The 24,493-nt window shown below is 33.3% G+C and overlaps 1 protein-coding gene across 1 annotated transcript; it reads left to right on the forward strand.

Moving 5' to 3' along the window:
- The first annotated feature begins 405 nt into the window (after positions 1-405).
- LOC123718440 (leucine-rich repeats and immunoglobulin-like domains protein 1) lies at positions 406-7,254 on the forward strand. The gene is made up of 8 exons (XM_045674927.1): positions 406-785; positions 3,953-4,121; positions 4,204-4,410; positions 4,648-4,836; positions 4,934-5,164; positions 5,361-5,582; positions 5,670-5,868; positions 6,175-7,254. The coding sequence occupies exons 1-8, from the start codon at positions 469-471 to the stop codon at positions 6,408-6,410; spliced, it is 1,770 nt and encodes a 589-aa protein (XP_045530883.1). The 5' UTR covers positions 406-468; the 3' UTR covers positions 6,411-7,254.
- Positions 7,255-24,493: the final 17,239 nt, after the last annotated feature.

The following is a 24,493-nucleotide window of genomic DNA, read 5'->3' on the forward strand; positions in this document are numbered from 1 at the left end:
AGAGTTTCGTTCTTAATTCCGTGAGTTTGCAAAATAAGTATACCTTTTGTTTAATAGATTTGCAAATTTTATTAATCATACGGCGACTTTTAATGTAAAGTGAGCAATTAGCTCAAAATTTTATGTAAGTTTACGAATACCTCTTTATTATTTTGAAATATATTTATATTATTAAACAACAGATAATATAAAAACATAGTCGGTTATTTGTATAAATAAATAATAAGGAATATTAATTTATCAGCGGTATGTAGATTGAGTACTAGATGTTGTAAGCAAATAATAACTATAATTTGCGTCACTCGTTATTTACTCGATACGGCATCTCGGAGCGGCCGGCTTTGCCAACAATGTTAAGTAGGAGCGAGCTCGGAGGCACGTCGAGTGGCGCCGTGGAGAAGTCAGCGGTGAGTGCGGACAGCGGAGTGGCGAGTAGTAGCGCACAGCTCGCCAACGGAGCAGCACGCGATGATTGCGGTGGCGCTGGGCGTGTGGCTGTGCGCGCTGGCGTGGCCCGGGGCGGGAGCCAGCGTGCATTGCGCGCTGCGGCGCGAAATCTCGCCGTGCACGTGCCGCCGAGAGGACGCTGCCGGAGCGGTGCTCGTGCTGTGCCAGCGGATCTCCTCCTACCGCGACGTCGCGCGCGCGCTCACCGACAAGTTCAGTCCGGATACTAAGATCGGCCTCGACATCTCGCACTCGCGCCTTCCTGACTTCGCTGACCACACTTTCCGGGACCTAGGCCTCTCCATGACCAAACTCAAGCTCAACTTCGACAACCTGAGGCAAGTTCACGCGAGAGACGCTGATAAGGGCGAAAGCAAACGCCGCTTATCATCGCAGTCTTCTGTTTGTATCGTAACGCGGAAAATTTCCCTTCGAGGCGATGTATTAATTAATAATCGAGCGGATTCTATCAGCTTCAATTAGTCATTATTATTAGCAGCCTACGCGAGATCTGAGCTCCACAACAATTAAAGTGGCCGTGGCCGCTTCACCTTCGACCCTATTGATCACAATACTTTTCGAACTTTTTGTAATTCCCCTGATAAAAAAATATTGTCTTTGATTCGTTGCAAAACAAGTGATTTATTTGTGTCGTTATTGAAGGCAAATCGATCGGCACTCGTAACAGCATCTAGGAGTGATGAAGTGGCCGCGCGATAGTGGTCAGGTTATCTTGGGTCACTTCTAAAGCAGTAAAATTGAATGATATCACAGTGGCCGTGTTGTACCCTTAATGAAATGCCAATAGTGCATAAGTACTTCTAGTTCACGAAAACGAACCCTTTTTTAAGATAAAACCATCCAGTTTGGCTCCTTTAAAAGTTGATTTCCTCGTATCGTTGTTCTCTTTATTGTCTCTTTCTTTTGGTTTTCGCAGACTTTGTATATAAAGTAAATTAATTAAGTCAGTAGACGTTTAAACCCACTTTAACATTGGTCTTCACCTAGATTAGCCGCTACACTCTGTATTATCACTCAACTTTTCTTTAACTTTCATTTGTAGGTATTTGGTCGAACATTACTGAAGCACGTAATAAGTTTTCCATTTTCTGTTATCAAGATAAACAAAGGAAATGAAACTTTTACTCGTTCCTGTTGTGTTAGTCCTTTTAGCTTGAAACACATTCCCGATACTATAACATAATTACGGAAATATTTGTTAATGGTCATGGAATAGCCAACATTTTTCCGACAGAAAAGAGGGCGGCCGCCGTGCTATCGGCATCTCAGATGCCGTCGATGAGCCTAACAGGCACGCTATCGGTGCAAATACCATGTTTTCTTTTATTAAATTTAATCAAGATTTTTTGCCGTAAACATGTTGTGTCCAGAACATAATTTGAAGCGTTGTAGCTTATGATAAGCTTGTTTTGGAATTACTGTTATGACTACAATACACACTAATAAATATATTAACACATTTTTAAATGTAGACCTGTATACTTTTCGATCATTTCAGACGCGTATTTCGCAAACTGGCTGGATAATTTTAGGTGTCGGTGTTGTTAATTTAAAAATAGGCAGTTGATAACACTCTTGATATTTTTAGTAAAGTAAATATTATGATGTATGTAAATAGCGATACTGAAGGGTACGCTCGATGCATACTCGAGCCACGTGCCGCCGAAGCCGATAACACCACAATCGTGCGCTTCTCTCGGTACCTAAGGGAGTATGGTCCGGAACTTATCTGTTTTATTATTTGACTATCAGAACGATGGCTAAAATTCACTAAATTGATGATTCTTCTCTTCAATTTTTTTTTTAAATTTTATCTTCTCTTCAACGTCCAATCCAATATAAGTTTGATGTCAATTGTCAACTCGAAACGGTTAACAAACGAGGTCACATGCATAGCTAAAAGACTGCTTATCACTTATTCAGAGTTACCGCCGGAACCAGCTCTCAGGTATTAGAAAAGAGTGTATAAGATGTAGAATGCGGTTTTAACTAAATAAATAAACGTAAGGCGCCTCCAGTAAATGCGGCTCACCGCCTAATTGATCCCATTTTGTCATTTAATTGCCCTTTGGCCCGCGGTAACGACAATTATGAATCGACTCAACCCGTCTTTAACCACTTCAATATAATATTTTATAGACTGGAATATATAGCGTCGGCAGAACCTTATAACTTCGATGTACCACCTCCTGAACTCTTAAATTATCAAAATATATTCGTATAACAAAGAAGCTCGCACCGAATTTTTGCTAGATGTAGAAACTATAACAGTTTCAAGTTATTATCAGAAAAAATATTAACCGCGTGTTAATACTAGACACTTAATTTATTTTTTATTGAAAACTGTTGGTCCGTTTTAATTAATTATTCTAAAATAATGCATTATTGGGGATGATTTCTTTACTCCAGGTTTATAATTTCTTCTTGATTCGTGAATCGGGCTTCGTCGGTCTCAACAGGTACCGTCGATTATATTGGCTTATATTTAACGGTGTACTTTAACTTTAATATAATGTATCTCATATTTGATTTTTACCTGATATTCATCGGCCGTCGAAACTCGAAAAGTTGGTACTCAGAACTATTGTAGCATCGCGGAGTTGACCTCTTGTTGACCTTGAGGTATGTCCACAATACTGAGGTCTGGGGCAGGCGTTAATTTATCAATTATAAACGAATGGTTTAAAAGTAATGAGTTGTTATTCCACACATGCATGCGTGTTGTGCACGACGAACTCTTGCAAATGAAATATATGTTACTGTGATAACGATGAAACGTAGTTTTTATGTTAAACAATATTTCAGTTCAATCTTTTAAATCAGCATCCTAACTAACAGTTAGTTGCAGATAAATTTGTTATAAATAACTTCTTACAATCCTCCTTGGGTCAAGCTATGGCTGTGTGATACTGAAGTGACCTCAAACCCAGACCTTGAGACGCTGGTGCAGTAATTTAGTAAAATGTAGCTGTGATTCTTGTTAATCAGTTATTTTGTCTAGGGCCTTCTTGGGTCTGTACTCCATTATGGGCATAAAGAACCTCCGTGATATTATGGTACCTGCAGCGCAGCCGTATGATCGTGTGGCGCCAGCCGTAGACCTCGCGATAACCCTGGTCCGTTGACCTCTCACTACACAGTATTAAACTAGATGTACTCGTGACGCAACCCTGATTTTGTGATACATTCATACATTGATCTGATACACAAATATTGTAAAAAATCCTACATTTAGTATAAGTTACCTAGATACCACCGCTATGGTATTTTGTGTTTTATTACTGGTAATTTTTTCCTAAAATTTGCCGTGATTCATATGTATCAACCGTAGAACCAAGTCCATTCCACGGAATGATAAAAAGAAGGTCTATGACAATGTCTACTTTACCACGATATCGATTTGAAGTGCTGTAACATTGAAAATAGTAAATTTGTTTTTCAAATAGAGAGTAATTTTACAAATGATCGTGTAATATGTTTGCAGTGAGCTACGCGAAAGCGTGTTCACGAAGCTAGAGTTGCTGGACTATCTGAGCCTGGCAGACAACTCTTTGGCGGAGATGCCACGACACGTGCTGCGTCATTTGCCCCACGTTCACACGCTTGATCTCTGCCGAAATAACATAACGCAACTAGCTGAGGATGATTTCAAGGTAACAATTCTGCAACGCCGGAAGCAGCCACTACCTCCGGCCGCACTTTGTTGCCCACGCTCATCAATGTTTACAATCGCAGGATATCCAGGAGCTAGAGCATCTGCTGCTGGCTGACAATCAGATTGCGCGGATCGAGAAGCACGCGTTTCCTAAGGGGCTCAAACACATTCACCTGGGAATTAATAAATTGCACACTCTAAACGGCGCCTTGAGAGACTTGGACCGGCTCGAGTGGATTTTCATTAATGCTAATCATTTGAAATCGATAGAGAATGAGTTGCCTGTGGTTAGTTTCGGCCATGCTACATTTGAAGTTTTACATGTAGAAAACAAATAAATCATTTTTACAAATAAAAATTAAAAAATCAAAATTTACTAAAAGTACGTTGTACTTGGCATTGTATTAAACGTTATTTTATATTTGTAAAATATTGTTTTTCGTTCCTTTATACTATAATATTTCATTAAACTAATGAAGAACATATATGTTGGGCCCGGATTGCACTATAATGTTTGCATGCAGCGCGCCAAACGTCTGACGCTCGTTCACGCGGCCCACAATGGCCTGCGTGCGCTGCCCGGCGAGCTTTGGCGGCTGCCCGCGCTGGACTCACTCTACGCCTACGACAACCGCATTAGCGCGCTGGGCGGTGCCTTGGGTGACTGTCGACGCCTCGTCACCCTTAGCCTGTCTTTCAACGATATTCAAGAGGTAGCCTCTTTGCGTTTGTTTGATTTGCACTTAAATCTTTTTTCTTACATCTTTTCTCACGCCATATGTATGACTCTGTGTGCGTTCATTGTTACAGCTAGCTTCGGACGAATTCGCCGGTACGGAGGCGCTGGCTGACTTGGACCTGGCGTACAATCGGCTGAGCGCACTTAACGGCTCGCTGCGCGCTCTCAAGTCCCTGCGATACCTTAATCTCACGCACAACGCACTCGCTCAGTTCTCGATGCACGAGATACGAGGCCTGCGTCGGCTATACGTCATCGATTTGTCGCACAATAAAATAACTCAGCTCACGGGACATATTGAGGTAGGACACGCGCACAGCACTTAAGGATGGACACTTTTTAAATATTAAATACGACGAAATTGGATAAATGTGATCCACTCAAGTAATGGTAGACAAATCTGTAATCGTTGACTGGATTGGTTAGGACTGTTTAGTAGTGCTGTAGGTATCCCTATGCACAAAATATGTTCGTAGAGCGATGGTGACGTTATTTCAGAACCTAGTGGACGTCGAGACTCGCGTGTTGGAGGTCCGCCTCGACCACAACGGCCTGGAGGCCTTGGGCGGGGCCTTAGGTGGCGTACGCGGTCTACTGCGCCTCACACTTGCCCATAATCGGCTTCGGCACCTTACGCCTGCCGATCTCGCCGGCCTCGATGAGCTACGCCTGCTCGATGTGTCCTACAACCACATCATCTCTTTAGAGGACGCGTCTAAGGTACGGTTTATGAGACCATTGCATCTCTCGGTTACGTATTCGTGTTCGCTAGCGAGCTCTCGCGAATTAAGATACGGGTGGTTTCAGGCTATCCTGCCGCGCCTGGAAGAGTTGAACGCTCATCATAACGACATCGTGGCGTTAAACGAGGCGCTCCATGGATTACCGGCTCTCTGCACGGCTGATTTATCCCACAACCGGATCGAGACCGTCGACAACGAGGTCGCCTCCAAGTCCCGCTGTACCATAAACGGCGTGCCCGGTGTGCTTAAGATTTATCTTCAAGGTGACAAATATACTATAAAACTATGGCTTTGAGATAACGTTCCACATCGTGTCGAATGCGATGATACCTAGCTTTTATTATTAAGTTATCTTTTTTTGAGTTGTGTGCGTTTAAGGATTGATAAACTTTTATTTATCACGTCACCGTCTATATGTAGCGCTGTGTGCGACGCGATTGTAAAACTGCAATGCGATTTAAACGCTCGTGATGCTATCTGAACGAATGCATTAAGCGAAAGGGTGCTGACGGATTTTGCGTCGCATATGTTGTCGTTCGAGCCCTAGATGAGTTAGTGAATACTTGCAGACAACCCCGTGCTGTGCGAGGAACGAGTGTTCGAGTTGGCGGCTGCGGTGGAGCGGGCGGGCGCTCGTCTGAGCGGAGACGCGGTGTGCGCTGCCTCCAAAGGCCTCGAGGCGCTCAATGATGGGGGCCCCGACGCTCCCGTCATAGTCGTGGCACGGGTGGGGCCCGCTCCGGACCCCGATCGCACCCTCGCATCTGGCCCGCTCTTCTATCGTCGAGCCCGGGACGCGCCCTGACGACCGATCTGATGAAGTGTGCCAAATTACAACACCAAATATGCCATGTACATAACGTAAGCGCAGCGTAGAGTGTAGGCTCAGGAGGAGCGTTACGCATTTTGAAACCGGCCGAGTTTCGGTTTCACTTTTAATATGGTCTGTGTGTAAGTGTATCTCAGTGTGTACAATTCCTATATCTGCGTCTGTATCTTTGAGCTTTTTTCTTCACAGGCACTTAAAATAACAAGTATTTCTCCTGGAATCGAATAAAGGGCCTCGGCATAAACTCAGCGCGAGACCGAGCGGGTTCTTATGGAGTCCTAAATTAAATAATTGATAATATTAGTAAGAGACGTGTATAATTAGTACCTATAATATAGTTGATAAGATAAATTATTATAAAGGCGATTAACAATACTCGACGGCAACGATATAATAATAATAATAGGATATAAAATAATTACTTTAAAATTTAAACGTACTAACCGAAAATGTATACGCCCTTTTGAGTATTTTAATAATATCTTAAAATTGTATTAAATGGATAGAGAGAGATCGATGTCGTGGAACTTAAGGAAGTGTATGAAATCGGTGTTAATAATTCGCAAAATTTAGCGAAGGCCTTTGAGAATTACTTTGAAAAAGTATAAACATTATCAGAAATATTATCAGAAGCGGCGTTGTAGAGAGCCGCCTACCGAGTGATTACAATTCTCTATACATACTGTTTAGTTGGATAATTTCATACATTTCCAGTAGCAGCGAAGTGAGATGAGAGCTCGCCGTGGTGTTAGCTTTACTTTGAACTGTGAGTTGGCCGCGCCCTGCGACCTAATTGTAACCAATAAATCTTTACCACTGCGTTGTCATCTTTTAGTTTTGTCACCCTTTTTTGCAAAGCAACTCAGTCTTTACAGTTATTGAGAACTCGCTGTTTCACTTTGGTACTTACACTTGAGTACTTAGTACTAGTAACGTACAGTAAAATTAGTTACCACCTGTAGGTGGTAGGCGGTGGTGAGGCAAAAAGCAGAAAACAGGTTATTTTGGGCTGAACAGCTCGTAGTTTGACACAGTGATGGCGCTACTAGTATTACATTTGATAAGTGCCGTACTATTTAGTGAGATATAGTATTTGAGATGAAGCAACTTTTGAGTATTAAAAAAAATAGACAAAAAGGAATTTCATAATAAAAAGAGCTTTACTCTGCTTTTTGGCGAAAAATAACACTACTGAAGCCAGCTGGATAAACTTTATTTAGCCTCTGCAACAGGAAAATCAACCGCTGAGATGGGTTGTAGTGTTTCCTAGGTTTAAACGAGGCGAAATGAGCACCGAGGACAATGCACGTAGTGGACGCCCCAAAGAAGCGGTTACCGACGAAAACATCAATAAAGTCCACAAAATAATAGTGGGTAACTGAAAAGTAAAGATGATTAAGATATCTGAGATCCCAAAACATATCTGTACAGCCTGCTAGCTAGTGGATTGTAAAATGTATGTATAATATTTACATGTATTGAATGTCAGGAGTATCTGTATAGTATATGTAATGTATGTATGAGCAAGATGCACTAGATCACTAAATATATGGGAGGGTGAGATGTAAGAACCTAACAACCCTATGGATCCATAAGCTAACAGACGTACTCTAACCCTAACATAAGTATGGGATATCTGCACCAAGAGACCTAAGGTAACAGACGGAGCCCGGGTAGGATCAAAGGTTCGAGGTGTTGGGATTAACTCAAAGCTATCGGGCAGGCTCACTGCGATAATTAAGGGCTTGAAGTAGTCTTCGCCACTTTGAAGTATGCGAGAAATGAATACGACAGAACAATATTGAAATCTGATTTTTGTTCAAAGACAATATCTTACTTATTACCTATTCTACATACTTGATATTATTCTAGTGAGCTGGTGGTGTATTGCGCACCTTCAGATATTAATATTTTGGAACACACGTGAGTCGTGTTAGCAATTGATCAATATTCGAATAAAATATAATTATAAATTACTCTTCAGCTAATATGATTTGGAACACACATGAACCGTGTCAGCAGTTGGTCAATGTTCGAATGAAATCTGAACAATATCAAAGGAACGTGTTGGACATGTCCCAGAGGAATATTTGGATATGCAAAAGTCTGATCAAAGTGGGTGCCGCGCGAGCTCACATTCGACCAAAACCAACTACAAATTGATGATTCTGAGTATTGTTTTGAAGCTGTTCAACCGTAATGAATGCATCAATACACACCGGAGTTCCAATCGATACTCAGCCGAGTGGACTGCACGTGCAACAGAAGACGTGGCGTTGAAAACGATGGCAAAATTTCATTGCTTTTGCATTCACCATATTCTTCAGATTTGGGCCCCCAGCGACGTTTTCCTGTTCTCTGATTTCTAAAAGTAGGGTGGAGTTAAGTAGGTAATCTAAAAAATATCGTAGTATAATGTCAGAACATCAACATTTTTGCCTAAAATGCACAATGTACATTGGTCCATTGCGAAGCGTTGTTAAAACATTTCCTGAATCAATCTGAAAAAAATTGAATCGTTTTGCCCACATAGTCATGGTAAATGCGCCATAATAAACATTGTTTGACAGTTTTCTAGGCATTTAGACTAATTATCTCCTAATAGTTTACTAAGATATTAATTTTAGCCTTGATTGAGATTTGCTATACATCGCGGGCGTGTGGTGACATTTTAAGCCTTAAATTATTTCCAGACACACTCATCATCTAATTATCTTATGTGTTAGTATATATGTTTTTCAGTTAGTATGTACCAGGATCGCTATCTGGTAAAGGCCTCCCCGAGGCTTGCCATCTTTCTAAATCCCGAGCTATTTGAATCCACTGGAAAACCGCGATTTTTTTTTTGATGTCCTCATTCTATCGGGCGTACAGTCTGCCTCTGTAGCGTTTGCCGAGTAGGCCTCTCCATTTAGTTACTGTTTTCGTCCACATGTGAAGCGCGCTACAGGAGCCGCCCACTTCCACTTCAGATTTTTTGCCTGGCTTAGAGCATCAATTGCTTACGTTATTTTTATGTGCTCTATCTTGTGTACCTTTTTAATGTTTAGCCTGATCCTTTCCATGCCTCGTTGACATGTATTTATATTTATATGAGTAAGGCATGAGTCCATAACTGACATCTAATTTTTGCAATTCCTATTACACGTACATTTTACTCTTCTCACTATTTCTTGATCGTTTCTGTCGCTCCTGAATCCAATTTGTTTATGAGAATAAATATATTTTCCAACATATTGTAACTCGTTTTGCAATTTGCAATTTTTATAGTAGATCTTATGTAGTTGGTCATGGCTTTTTTTTGTTATATTCATTTGCAAACCTACTTGTATGCTAACCTTGTGTAAAGTTTCTATCATATTTAATAGTTGGTTAAAAAAAATCTTGGGTTATTCATGTAGTTTCGTCTTATTTTTATTAGTTTTGGGAGTGATATTTGAGCTCTGAGTAGCATGTTGTCTTATTTAATATATATTATACTCAGCATCCCTGTAATTTGAAATAGTGGGTTATTTGACAGTATACAGTAGATCTCATTTTTATATTAAGTAGCCTGTCTAGCACTAGTCCCAGGCCCTCTTATCAACTAGATGATCGTTAACTTTGTAGTAAGCTTTTTTCCACAGCTTTTCTTTAATACATTTCTTAAATTTATTAGGCAGAGATAAAAGAGTCTCTAGGATTTTATTAAAGAAGAGTTATCCCTTTTCCCACTTTTGATTAGATTAGTCTAGTACGGGGAAATTGCAGCCTGCGTTTGTTTCGAGTATTAACATTGTGCGTATGTTCTATTCTGGTAAACTTATCACTATTTTTGTATACATCCATAATATTTTTATAAATATTTTGCGAGGGAAAGGTACGAATATTGATTTCCTGGAATTTATCTCTCAGAGATTCCCAACAATTTAAATTATAGATTGCACGAATGCCCCTCTTCTGCAGGATGAAAATAGTTTCAACATCAGCAGCATGACCTCTCAATAATAAGCCATCAGTCATTAAGCTGTGAAAGTAACTAAAATAAAGAAGTATAGTTGTATCAACATCAATTAGTGTGCGAATTTTTTTATGGATTTGTAGAAGGTTATTCATACTAAACCAATGGACAATCTGAGAGAGAGCCTTGTTCACATCGACAAAATTTGTTATTTGTCGTTTGATTTTAAAAAATCAAGGACGTATCATCACTCTCTGATGTTTTTTCTTCAGTAAGAAAGGTAGATCATTTGTATAAACAAGGAAAAGGAAAGGGCTATAATTGAGCCCTGTGATACCCCCATATCTAATGCCGACCCAGAGGACCTCTTACCATTTACTTCAACCTTCTGAGTTCTACCGTGTAAATAGTAAGTTAGAAGTTTCAGTGCAGTATTCTTGATGCCATAGAAAAGAAGTATCCCGATTAAGGTCTTGTCTTGGACACAATTAAATGCTTTGGATAAGTTGCAGAAAACCCCTAAAGCGTCATGAGACTCCTGCCAAGCCTTAACGGTATATCTATATACTTCAACACCGGCTGTCGACTGATTATTATGTAATAATTTGTTTACGTTAAAATAGTTACTAGTTGATTAAATAGACTTTTTTTCTCAAATATTTTACTGCAAGTACGTAGTGATTTTAGTGTTATCGACACAAATTCGATGTCTTGATGGCTATACTAGATACCGTTAAAAAAATTATAAAAAGAACCAATGACTACTGTTCCTGTCGATAGAATCGTTCATGCATGACGTTAAAATGTATGTTCAATATACAACGATTTATAATTTTCACGTCCGAAATAGTCCAATAGATGGAGCTAGAGGTAAAATAAATTTTGTCAAAACACGATGTTGTTAAGTCACCATTGCGACATAAGAAGTGTATGATTGGTCATTACGTCTTCGATTAGGATAGATTAGGTTTTATTTTTTTTTTAAACACCTAATACCTAAATAAAAAACCTTTGACGATTGGCGTTGACTGAGCTACACTTCCGTCTTTTCTTTCATTCGACCTCTTAATAATTTACAACACGACTCAAAAAATTTATTAGGATTTTACACATACATATATCATAGTCAGTCCTGTCTTAACCTACTTATGTCTAATTCTCTTCTTACTCTATTTAAGTTCTAACAGTCACATTCCGAGACGAGACGTGGCCCGCGAGGCGAGCTTATAGTTCTTGACAAACCCAGGTGTTTGATTACACTCTGTCTTAGCGCCAACGCTTCCATGGTTTGACTCTTATAATCTTTACCTTCTTTTCCTTTCCCTCTTAACTCCCCTTCCGCAGTTGTTCCTTCCCACTGGTCTATACTCTTTCTAACTTTGCTTTCTCTTGGTGCTTGTGTTCCGCTCGCCACTCCAGAGGTCTTCTCCAGGTTTACGTCTGGTGTCGTAGAGGTGCGAGGATTTGTGGGGGTTCTTAGTGCGAACATTTTTGTTTGGTAGGTTTTGGACAACGTGAGCTTCGGGTTAGTAATACAATGTAAATTTACGTAGGCTATTTTTTAAGTATGCAGATAGATGTAGACTATAATAGTCGCCTATAGGGCGGTTGTCTTATGTTTTGTAATGTATTTACAGTTCGTTCAATAGATTGTCTTGTTTTGTGGTCCAATAAGGATTTCACTTCCGTTATATATACAACAATTTTACAGTATTATATAAAAGATCGCGACTAGGGCGGTTGTTTAATTGTAAGGGTCTATCCCCAAGAGGGTGATAGCCGTCACTTTTGCTACTAACTATGTGTATCTATTAATAATTCCCAATAGGGGGAAGTTATGTCAATAGTTAAAGCTTAATTTACTTAACCTAACTTAAAGCTATCTCTTTTCCCAATAGGGAAAAGGCAGTCGATAAAGTAATTAAATTATAGTCTATTATAAGAGGATAGTTTCTGTCAATAATTTATTGAAATTTTGTTTTATTACAATTTAATTTAGTACGATTTTTATTATTATTGTAATTTTTTTTAAAGATTGTGTTATTTATGACTAGATTATTTATTCTATATTTTTTATTAACTATCCTAGTATAAATCGCAGTCAGGAACAAAAGGCGATATATTTCAAGTCCTCGAGAAAGGTTGGTTCAGTTTAGAAAAAAGAGTACTCGCACTGGGTCGTCTGCTAAAATGTGTGTGTCTCCCTACTATTGAGGGGTTAGTATAGGCTAATTCTCCTCCTCGAGAGGAGTTGAAAGAGCCGTCACACTTTGTGTTTTTTTATGTTTTGTGTGTGTGTAAATAGGTGCGGTGGCTATCGAATGATTCCCCTTTTCGAGTGGAGTGGATTGAGCCGTCATACCTATATGGTGTTTTTGTGATGGGTGGTCAGGCGGACGTGTTCTTAGGTGTGGTGCATTTTTTATATATATGTATTCCCCTAATTTGTCCAAACTCGTTAATTATACGAATACAAGGCTCCTACCAAAATTTGCGAAAAATGCACCGTTATCGAGATAATTAAAGCCACAGGATTTAAACATTTTCAAAAATAATGGAATTTAAAAATTTTGAATTTAGATTCCGGTAGGGGCGGACCAGGCGGATAAATGCAATATATTAATATATTTTGATTTTTTTTAATGGAATCTCGCTGTTGGCCTTAAGAGCCTTTACAGCTTTAACAAAAGTTTGAATTGTAAATGTTTACAGTTGAATATAAAAAATTAAAGCTTAATTAAATTTAGATTGTCTAAAAAGAATTTATTTCGTATTTGTGCAGGTATTAAGAATAGAACACGGGTAGGTTGTTGAGGGTTGGTTCTGCCATGAGATACAATAACCTTTCCTCAGCCGCCTGATTTAAGCCCGCATCTTAATACTTTATGTTAAACAGAGATACAGAAACAATATAAAAAATAAATAGAAGAATGTGAGCTGACATAATGTAATTGGTTAGTGTTAACAGTCTATAAAACAAGGTTAACACAATCTTAAATATTACAATTTTAGCAGGCTAAACGCTGCGCTGTAGATAACTACAGTATGTTAGACAATGGTAGATTATTATATGAGTTGTGTAGACATGATCATAATAAAAGTGATCACTGGTTTTATGTGATACAATTTTAAGTAATAAAGATAAAATATGTTGTAAATATTTACAGTGTATAAAGTAAGTTTAAAACAATCTTAATTATTAAAGTATAAGCAGGCTAAACGCTGCGCTGTTGGTAACTACAGTATGTTAGATTATTAAATGAGTTGTGTCGACATGATCATAATAAAAGTGATCACTGGTTTTATGTGATACAATTTTAAGTAATAAAGATAAAATATGTTGTCAATATTTACAGTGTATAAAGTAAGTTTAAAACAATCTTAATTATTAAAGTATAAGCAGGCTAAACGCTGCGCTGTTGGTAACTACAGTATGTTAGATTATTAAATGAGTTGTGTCGACATGATCATAATAAAAGTGATCACTGGTTTTATGTGATACAATTTTAAGTAATAAAGATAAAATATGTTGTCAATATTTACAGTGTATAAAGTAAGTTTAAAACAATTTTAATTATTAAAGTATAAGCAGGCTAAACTTTGCGCTGTTGGTAACTACAGTATGTTAGATTATTAAATGAGTTGTGTCGACATGATCATAATAAAAGTGATCACTGGTTTTATGTGATACAATTTTAAGTAATAAAGATAAAATATGTTGTTAATATTTACAGTGTATAAAGTAAGTTTAAAACAATCTTAATTATTAAAGTATAAGCAGGCTAAACGCTGCGCTGTTGGTAACTACAGTATGTTAGATTATTAAATGAGTTGTGTCGACATGATCATAATAAAAGTGATCACTGGTTTTATGTGATACAATTTTAAGTAATAAAGATAAAATATGTTGTTAATATTTACAGTGTATAAAGTAAGTTTAAAACAATCTTAATTATTAAAGTATAAGCAGGCTAAACGCTGCGCTGTTGGTAACTATAGTATGTTAGACAATGGTAGATTATTAAATGAGTTGTGTCGACATGATCATAATAAAAGTGATCACTGGTTTTATGTGATACAATTTTAAGTAATAAAGATAAAATATGTTGTTAATATTTACAGTGTATAAAGTAAGTTTAAAACAATCTTAATTATTAAAGTATAAGCAGGCTAAACGCTGCGCTGTTGGTAACTACAGTATGTTAGATTATTAAATGAGTTGTGTCGACATGATCATAATAAAAGTGATCACTGGTTTTATGTGATACAATTTTAAGTAATAAAGATAAAATATGTTGTTAATATTTACAGTGTATAAAGTAAGTTTAAAACAATCTTAATTATTAAAGTATAAGCAGGCTAAAATTTGCGCTGTTGGTAACTACAGTATGTTAGATTATTAAATGAGTTGTGTCGACATGATCATAATAAAAGTGATCACTGGTTTTATGTGATACAATTTTAAGTAATAAAGATAAAATATGTTGTTAATATTTACAGTGTATAAAGTAAGTTTAAAACAATCTTAATTATTAAAGTATTAGCAGGCTAAACGCTGCGCTATAGATATCTACAGTATGTTAGACAATGGTAGATTATTAAATGAGTTGTGTGGACATGATCATAATTAAAGTGATCACTGGTTTTATGTGATACAATTTTAAGTAATAAAGATAAAATATGTTGTTAATATTTACAGTGTATAAAGTAAGTTTAAAACAATCTTAATTATTAAAGTATTAGCAGGCTAAACGCTGCGCTGTAGATAACTACAGTATTTTAGACAACGGTAGATAATTAAATGAGTTGTGTAGACATGATCATAATAAAAGTGATCATCGGTTTTATGTGATACAATTTTAAGTAACAAAGATAAAATATGTTGTTAATATTTACAGTGTATAAAGTAAGTTTTAAACAATCTTAATTATTAAAGTATTAGCAAGCTAAACTCTGCGCTGTTGGTAACTACAGTATTTTAGACAACGGTAGATAATTAAATGAGTTGTGTAGACATGATCATAATAAAAGTGATCATCGGTTTTATGTGATACAATTTTAAGTAATACAGATAAAATATGTTGTTAATATTTACAGTGTATAAAGTAAGTTTAAAACAATCTTAATTATTAAAGTATAAGCAGGCTAAACTTTGCGCTGTTTGTAACTACAGTATGTTAGATTATTAAATGAGTTGTGTCGACATGATCATAATAAAAGTGATCACTGGTTTTATGTGATACAATTTTAAGTAATAAAGATAAAATATGTTGTTAATATTTACAGTGTATAAAGTAAGTTTAAAACAATCTTAATTATTAAAGTATTAGCAGGCTAAACGCTGCGCTATAGATAACTACAGTATGTTAGACAACGGTAGATTATTAAATGAGTTGTGTAGACATGATCATAATAAAAGTGATCATCGGTTTTATGTGATACAATTTTAAGTAATAAAGATAAAATATGTTGTTAATATTTACAGTGTATAAAGTAAGTTTAAAACAATCTTAATTATTAAAGTATTAGCAGGCTAAACGCTGCGCTATAAATATCTACAGTATGTTAGACAATGGTAGATTATTAAATGAGTTGTGTGGACATGATCATAATAAAAGTGATCACTGGTTTTATGTGATACAATTTTAAGTAATAAAGATAAAATATGTTGTTAATATTTACAGTGTATAAAGTAAGTTTAAAACAATCTTAATTATTAAAGTATTAGCAAGCTAAACTCTGCGCTGTTGGTAACTACAGTATGTTAGACAATGTTAGATTATTAAATGAGTTGTGTAGACATGTTCATAATAAAAGTGATCATCGGTTTTATGTGATACAATTTTAAGTAATAAAGATAAAATATGTTGTTAATATTTACAGTGTATAAAGTAAGTTTAAAACAATCTTAATTATTAAAGTATTAGCAAGCTAAACTCTGCGCTGTTGGTAACTACAGTATGTTAGATTATTAAATGAGTTGTGTCGACATGATCATAATAAAAGTGATCACTGGTTTTATGTGATACAATTTTAAGTAATAAAGATAAAATATGTTGTTAATATTTACAGTGTATAAAGTAAGTTTAAAACAATCTTAATTATTAAAGTATTAGCAGGCTAAACGCTGCGCTATAGATAACTACAGTATGTTAGACAATGGTAGATTATTAAATGAGTTGTGTAGACATGATCATAATAAAAGTGATCATCGGTTTTATGTGATACAATTTTAAGTAATAAAGATAAAATATGTTGTTAATATTTACAGTGTAAAAAGTAAGTTTAAAACAATCTTAATTATTAAAGTATTAGCAAGCTAAACTCTGCGCTGTTGGTAACTACAGTATGTTAGATTATTAAATGAGTTGTGTCGACATGATCATAATAAAAGTGATCACTGGTTTTATGTGATACAATTTTAAGTAATAAAGATAAAATATGTTGTTAATATTTACAGTGTATAAAGTAAGTTTAAAACAATCTTAATTATTAAAGTATTAGCAAGCTAAACTCTGCGCTGTTGGTAACTACAGTATGTTAGATTATTAAATGAGTTGTGTCGACATGATCATAATAAAAGTGATCACTGGTTTTATGTGATACAATTTTAAGTAACAAAGATAAAATATGTTGTTAATATTTACAGTGTATAAAGTAAGTTTAAAACAATCTTAATTATTAAAGTATTAGCAAGCTAAACTCTGCGCTGTTGGTAACTACAGTATGTTAGACAATGTTAGATTATTAAATGAGTTGTGTCGACATGATCATAATAAAAGTGATCACTGGTTTTATGTGATACAATTTTAAGTAATAAAGATAAAATATGTTGTTAATATTTACAGTGTATAAAGTAAGTTTAAAACAATCTTAATTATTAAAGTATTAGCAGGCTAAACGCTGCGCTGTAGATAACTACAGTATGTTAGACAACGGTAGATTATTAAATGAGTTGTGTCGACATGATCATAATAAAAGTGATCACTGGTTTTATGTGATACAATTTTAAGTAATAAAGATAAAATATGTTGTTAATATTTACAGTGTATAAAGTAAGTTTAAAACAATCTTAATTATTAAAGTATTAGCAGGCTAAACGCTGCGCTATAGATAACTACAGTATGTTAGACAATGGTAGATTATTAAATGAGTTGTGTGGACATGATCATAATAAAAGTGATCATCGGTTTTATGTGATACAATTTTAAGTAACAAAGATAAAATATGTTGTTAATATTTACAGTGTATAAAGTAAGTTTAAAACAATCTTAATTATTAAAGTATTAGCAGGCTAAACGCTGCGCTATAGATAACTACAGTATGTTAGACAACGGTAGATTATTAAATGAGTTGTGTAGACATGATCATAATAAAAGTGATCATCGGTTTTATGTGATACAATTTTAAGTAATAAAGATAAAATATGTTGTTAATATTTACAGTGTATAAAGTAAGTTTTAAACAATCTTAATTATTAAAGTATTAGCAAGCTAAACTCTGCGCTGTTGGTAACTACAGTATGTTAGATTATTAAATGAGTTGTGTAGACATGTTCATAATAAAAGTGATCATCGGTTTTATGTGATACAATTTTAAGTAATACAGATAAAATATGTTGTTAATATTTACAGTGTATAAAGTAAGTTTAAAACAATCTTAATTATTAAAGTATTAGCAGGCTAAACGCTGCGCTGTAGATAACTACAGTATTTTAGACAACGGTAGATAATTAAATGAGTTGTGTAGACATGATCATAATAAAAGTGATCATCGGTTTTATGTGATACAATTTTAAGTAACAAAGATAAAATATGTTGTTAATATTTACAGTGTATAAAGTAAGTTTAAAACAATCTTAATTATTAAAGTATAAGCAGGCTAAACTTTGCGCTGTTTGTAACTACAGTATGTTAGATTATTAAATGAGTTGTGTCGACATGATCATAATAAAAGTGATCACTGGTTTTATGTGATACAATTTTAAGTAATAAAGATAAAATATGTTGTTAATATTTACAGTGTATAAAGTAAGTTTAAAACAATCTTAATTATTAAAGTATTAGCAGGCTAAACGCTGCGCTATAGATAACTACAGTATGTTAGACAACGGTAGATTATTAAATGAGTTGTGTAGACATGATCATAATAAAAGTGATCATCGGTTTTATGTGATACAATTTTAAGTAATAAAGATAAAATATGTTGTTAATATTTACAGTGTATAAAGTAAGTTTAAAACAATCTTAATTATTAAAGTATTAGCAGGCTAAACGCTGCGCTGTAGATAACTACAGTATGTTAGACAACGGTAGATTATTAAATGAGTTGTGTAGACATGATCATAATAAAAGTGATCATCGGTTTTATGTGATACAATTTTAAGTAATAAAGATAAAATATGTTGTTAATATTTACAGTGTATAAAGTAAGTTTAAAACAATCTTAATTATTAAAGTATTAGCAGGCTAAACGCTGCGCTATAGATATCTACAGTATGTTAGACAATGGTAGATTATTAAATGAGTTGTGTGGACATGATCATAATAAAAGTGATCACTGGTTTTATGTGATACAATTTTAAGTAATAAAGATAAAATATGTTGTTAATATTTACAGTGTATAAAGTAAGTTTTAAACAATCTTAATTATTAAAGTATTAGCAAGCTAAACTCTGCGCTGTTGGTAACTACAGTATGTTAGACAATGTTAGATTATTAAATGAGTTGTGTAGACATGTTCATAATAAAAGTGATCATCGGTTTTATGTGATACAATTTTAAGTAATAAAGATAAAATATGTTGTTTATATTTACAGTGTATAAAGTAAGTTTTAAACAATCTTAATTATTAAAGTATTAGCAGGCTAAACGCTGCGCTATAGATAACTACAGTATGTTAGACAATGTTAGATTATTAAATGAGTTGTGTAGACATGTTCATAATAAAAGTGATCATCGGTTTTATGTGATACAATTTTAAGTAATAAAGATAAAATATGTTGTTTATATTTACAGTGTATAAAGTAAGTTTTAAACAATCTTAATTATTAAAGTATTAGCAAGCTAAACTCTGCGCTGTTGGTAACTACAGTATGTTAGATTATTAAATGAGTTGTGTCGACATGATCATAATAAAAGTGATCACTGGTTTTATGTGATACAATTTTAAGTAATAAAGATAAAATATGTTGTTTATATTTACAGTGTATAAAGTAAGTTTTAAATAATCTTAATTATTAAAGTATTAGCAAGCTAAACTCTGCGCTGTTGGTAACTACAGTATGTTAGATTATTAAATGAGTTGTGTCGACATGATCATAATAAAAGTGATCACTGGTTTTATGTGATACAATTTTAAGTAATAAAGATAAAATATGTTGTTAATATTTACAGTGTATAAAGTAAGTTTTAAACAATCTTAATTATTAAAGTATTAGCAAGCTAAACTCTGCGCTGTTGGTAACTACAGTATGTTAGATTATTAAATGAGTTGTGTCGACATGATCATAATAAAAGTGATCACTGGTTTTATGTGATACAATTTTAAGTATTAAAGATAAAATATGTTGTTAATATTTACAGTGTATAAAGTAAGTTTAAAACAATCTTAATTATTAAAGTATTAGCAGGCTAAACGCTGCGCTGTAGATAACTACAGTATTTTAGACAACGGTAGATAATTAAATGAGTTGTGTAGACATGATCATAATAAAAGTGATCATCGGTTTTATGTGATACAATTTTAAGTAATAAAGATAAAATATGTTGTTAATATTTACAGTGTATAAAGTAAGTTTTAAACAATCTTAATTATTAAAGTATTAGCAAGCTAAACTCTGCGCTGTTGGTAACTACAGTATGTTAGACAATGTTAGATTATTAAATGAGTTGTGTAGACATGTTCATAATAAAAGTGATCATCGGTTTTATGTGATACAATTTTAAGTAATAAAGATAAAATATGTTGTTAATATTTACAGTGTATAAAGTAAGTTTTAAACAATCTTAATTATTAAAGTATTAGCAAGCTAAACTCTGCGCTGTTGGTAACTACAGTATGTTAGATTATTAAATGAGTTGTGTCGACATGATCATAATAAAAGTGATCACTGGTTTTATGTGATACAATTTTAAGTAATAAAGATAAAATATGTTGTTAATATTTACAGTGTATAAAGTAAGTTTAAAACAATCTTAATTATTAAAGTATTAGCAGGCTAAACGCTGCGCTATAGATAACTACAGTATGTTAGACAACGGTAGATTATTAAATGAGTTGTGTAGACATGATCATAATAAAAGTGATCACTGGTTTTATGTGATACAATTTTAAGTAATAAAGATAAAATATGTTGTTAATATTTACAGTGTATAAAGTAAGTTTTAAACAATCTTAATTATTAAAGTATTAGCAAGCTAAACTCTGCGCTGTTGGTAACTACAGTATGTTAGACAATGTTAGATTATTAAATGAGTTGTGTAGACATGTTCATAATAAAAGTGATCATCGGTTTTATGTGATACAATTTTAAGTAATAAAGATAAAATATGTTGTTTATATTTACAGTGTATAAAGTAAGTTTTAAACAATCTTAATTATTAAAGTATTAGCAAGCTAAACTCTGCGCTGTTGGTAACTACAGTATGTTAGATTATTAAATGAGTTGTGTAGACATGATCATAATAAAAGTGATCACTGGTTTTATGTGATACAATTTTAAGTAATAAAGATAAAATATGTTGTTAATATTTACAGTGTATAAAGTAAGTTTAAAACAATCTTAATTATTAAAGTATTAGCAGGCTAAACGCTGCGCTATAGATAACTACAGTATGTTAGACAATGTTAGATTATTAAATGAGTTGTGTAGACATGATCATAATAAAAGTGATCATCGGTTTTATGTGATACAATTTTAAGTAATAAAGATAAAATATGTTGTTAATATTTACAGTGTATAAAGTAAGTTTTAAACAATCTTAATTATTAAAGTATTAGCAAGCTAAACTCTGCGCTGTTGGTAACTACAGTATGTTAGATTATTAAATGAGTTGTGTCGACATGATCATAATAAAAGTGATCACTGGTTTTATGTGATACAATTTTAAGTAATAAAGATAAAATATGTTGTTAATATTTACAGTGTATAAAGTAAGTTTTAAACAATCTTAATTATTAAAGTATTAGCAAGCTAAACTCTGCGCTGTTGGTAACTACAGTATGTTAGACAATGTTAGATTATTAAATGAGTTGTGTAGACATGTTCATAATAAAAGTGATCATCGGTTTTATGTGATACAATTTTAAGTAATAAAGATAAAATATGTTGTTAATATTTACAGTGTATAAAGTAAGTTTAAAACAATCTTAATTATTAAAGTATTAGCAAGCTTAACGCTGCGCTATAGATAACTACAGTATGTAAGACAACGGTAGATAATTAAATGAGTTGTGTAGACATGATCATCGGTTTTATGTGATACAATTTTAAGTAACAAAGATAAAATATGTTGTTAATATTTACAGTGTATAAAGTAAGTTTAAAACAATCTTAATTATTAAAGTATAAGCAGGCTAAACTTTGCGCTGTTGGTAACTACAGTATGTTAGATTATTAAATGAGTTGTGTCGACATGATCATAATAAAAGTGATCACTGGTTTTATGTGATACAATTTTAAGTAATAAAGATAAAATATGTTGTTAATATTTACAGTGTATAAAGTAAGTTTAAAACAATCTTAATTATTAAAGTATTAGCAGGCTAAACGCTGCGCTGTAGATAACTACAGTATGTTAGACAACGGTAGATTATTAAATGAGTTGTGTAGACATGATCATAATAAAAGTGATCATCGGTTTTATGTGATACAATTTTAAGTAATAAAGATAAAATATGTTGTTAATATTTACAGTGTATAAAGTAAGTTTAAAACAATCTTAATTATTAAAGTATTAGCAGGCTAAACGCTGCGCTATAGATAACTACAGTATGTTAGACAATGGTAGATTATTAAATGAGTTGTGTGGACATGATCATAATAAAAGTGATCACTGGTTTTATGTGATACAATTTTAAGTAATAAAGATAAAATATGTTGTTAATATTTACAGTGTATAAAGTAAGTTTAAAACAATCTTAATTATTAAAGTATTAGCAGGCTAAACGCTGCGCTATAGATAACTACAGTATGTTAGACAACGGTAGATTATTAAATGAGTTGTGTAGACATGATCATAATAAAAGTGATCATCGGTTTTATGTGATACAATTTTAAGTAATAAAGATAAAATATGTTGTTAATATTTACAGTGTATAAAGTAAGTTTAAAACAATCTTAATTATTAAAGTATTAGCAAGCTAAACTCTGCGCTGTTGGTAACTACAGTATGTTAGACAATGTTAGATTATTAAATGAGTTGTGTAGACATGTTCATAATAAAAGTGATCATCGGTTTTATGTGATACAATTTTAAGTAATAAAGATAAAATATGTTGTTAATATTTACAGTGTATAAAGTAAGTTTAAAACAATCTTAATTATTAAAGTATTAGCAAGCTAAACTCTGCGCTGTTGGTAACTACAGTATGTTAGACAATGTTAGATTATTAAATGAGTTGTGTAGACATGTTCATAATAAAAGTGATCATCGGTTTTATGTGATACAATTTTAAGTAATAAAGATAAAATATGTTGTTAATATTTACAGTGTATAAAGTAAGTTTTAAACAATCTTAATTATTAAAGTATTAGCAGGCTAAACGCTGCGCTATAGATAACTACAGTATGTTAGACAATGGTAGATTATTAAATGAGTTGTGTGGACATGATCATAATAAAAGTGATCACTGGTTTTATGTGATACAATTTTAAGTAATAAAGATAAAATATGTTGTTAATATTTACAGTGTATAAAGTAAGTTTAAAACAATCTTAATTATTAAAGTATTAGCAAGCTAAACTCTGCGCTGTTGGTAACTACAGTATGTTAGACAATGTTAGATTATTAAATGAGTTGTGTAGACATGTTCATAATAAAAGTGATCATCGGTTTTATGTGATACAATTTTAAGTAATACAGATAAAATATGTTGTTAATATTTACAGTGTATAAAGTAAGTTTAAAACAATCTTAATTATTAAAGTATTAGCAGGCTAAACGCTGCGCTGTAGATAACTACAGTATTTTAGACAACGGTAGATAATTAAATGAGTTGTGTAGACATGATCATAATAAAAGTGATCATCGGTTTTATGTGATACAATTTTAAGTAACAAAGATAAAATATGTTGTTAATATTTACAGTGTATAAAGTAAGTTTAAAACAATCTTAATTATTAAAGTATTAGCAGGCTAAACTCTGCGCTGTTGGTAACTACAGTATGTTAGACAATGTAAGATTATTAAATGAGTTGTGTAGACATGATCATAATAAAAGTGATCATCGGTTTTATGTGATACAATTTTAAGTAACAAAGATAAAATATGTTGTTAATATTTACAGTGTATAAAGTAAGTTTAAAACAATCTTAATTATTAAAGTATAAGCAGGCTAAACTTTGCGCTGTTTGTAACTACAGTATGTTAGATTATTAAATGAGTTGTGTCGACATGATCATAATAAAAGTGATCACTGGTTTTATGTGATACAATTTTAAGTAATAAAGATAAAATATGTTGTTAATATTTACAGTGTATAAAGTAAGTTTAAAACAATCTTAATTATTAAAGTATTAGCAGGCTAAACGCTGCGCTATAGATAACTACAGTATGTTAGACAACGGTAGATTATTAAATGAGTTGTGTAGACATGATCATAATAAAAGTGATCATCGGTTTTATGTGATACAATTTTAAGTAATAAAGATAAAATATGTTGTTAATATTTACAGTGTATAAAGTAAGTTTAAAACAATCTTAATTATTAAAGTATTAGCAAGCTAAACTCTGCGCTGTTGGTAACTACAGTATGTTAGACAATGTTAGATTATTAAATGAGTTGTGTAGACATGTTCATAATAAAAGTGATCATCGGTTTTATGTGATACAATTTTAAGTAATAAAGATAAAATATGTTGTTAATATTTACAGTGTATAAAGTAAGTTTAAAACAA

The sequence above is a fragment of the Pieris brassicae genome, chromosome Z (assembly GCF_905147105.1).
Source record: "Pieris brassicae chromosome Z, ilPieBrab1.1, whole genome shotgun sequence".
Classification (NCBI taxonomy): domain Eukaryota; kingdom Metazoa; phylum Arthropoda; class Insecta; order Lepidoptera; family Pieridae; genus Pieris; species Pieris brassicae.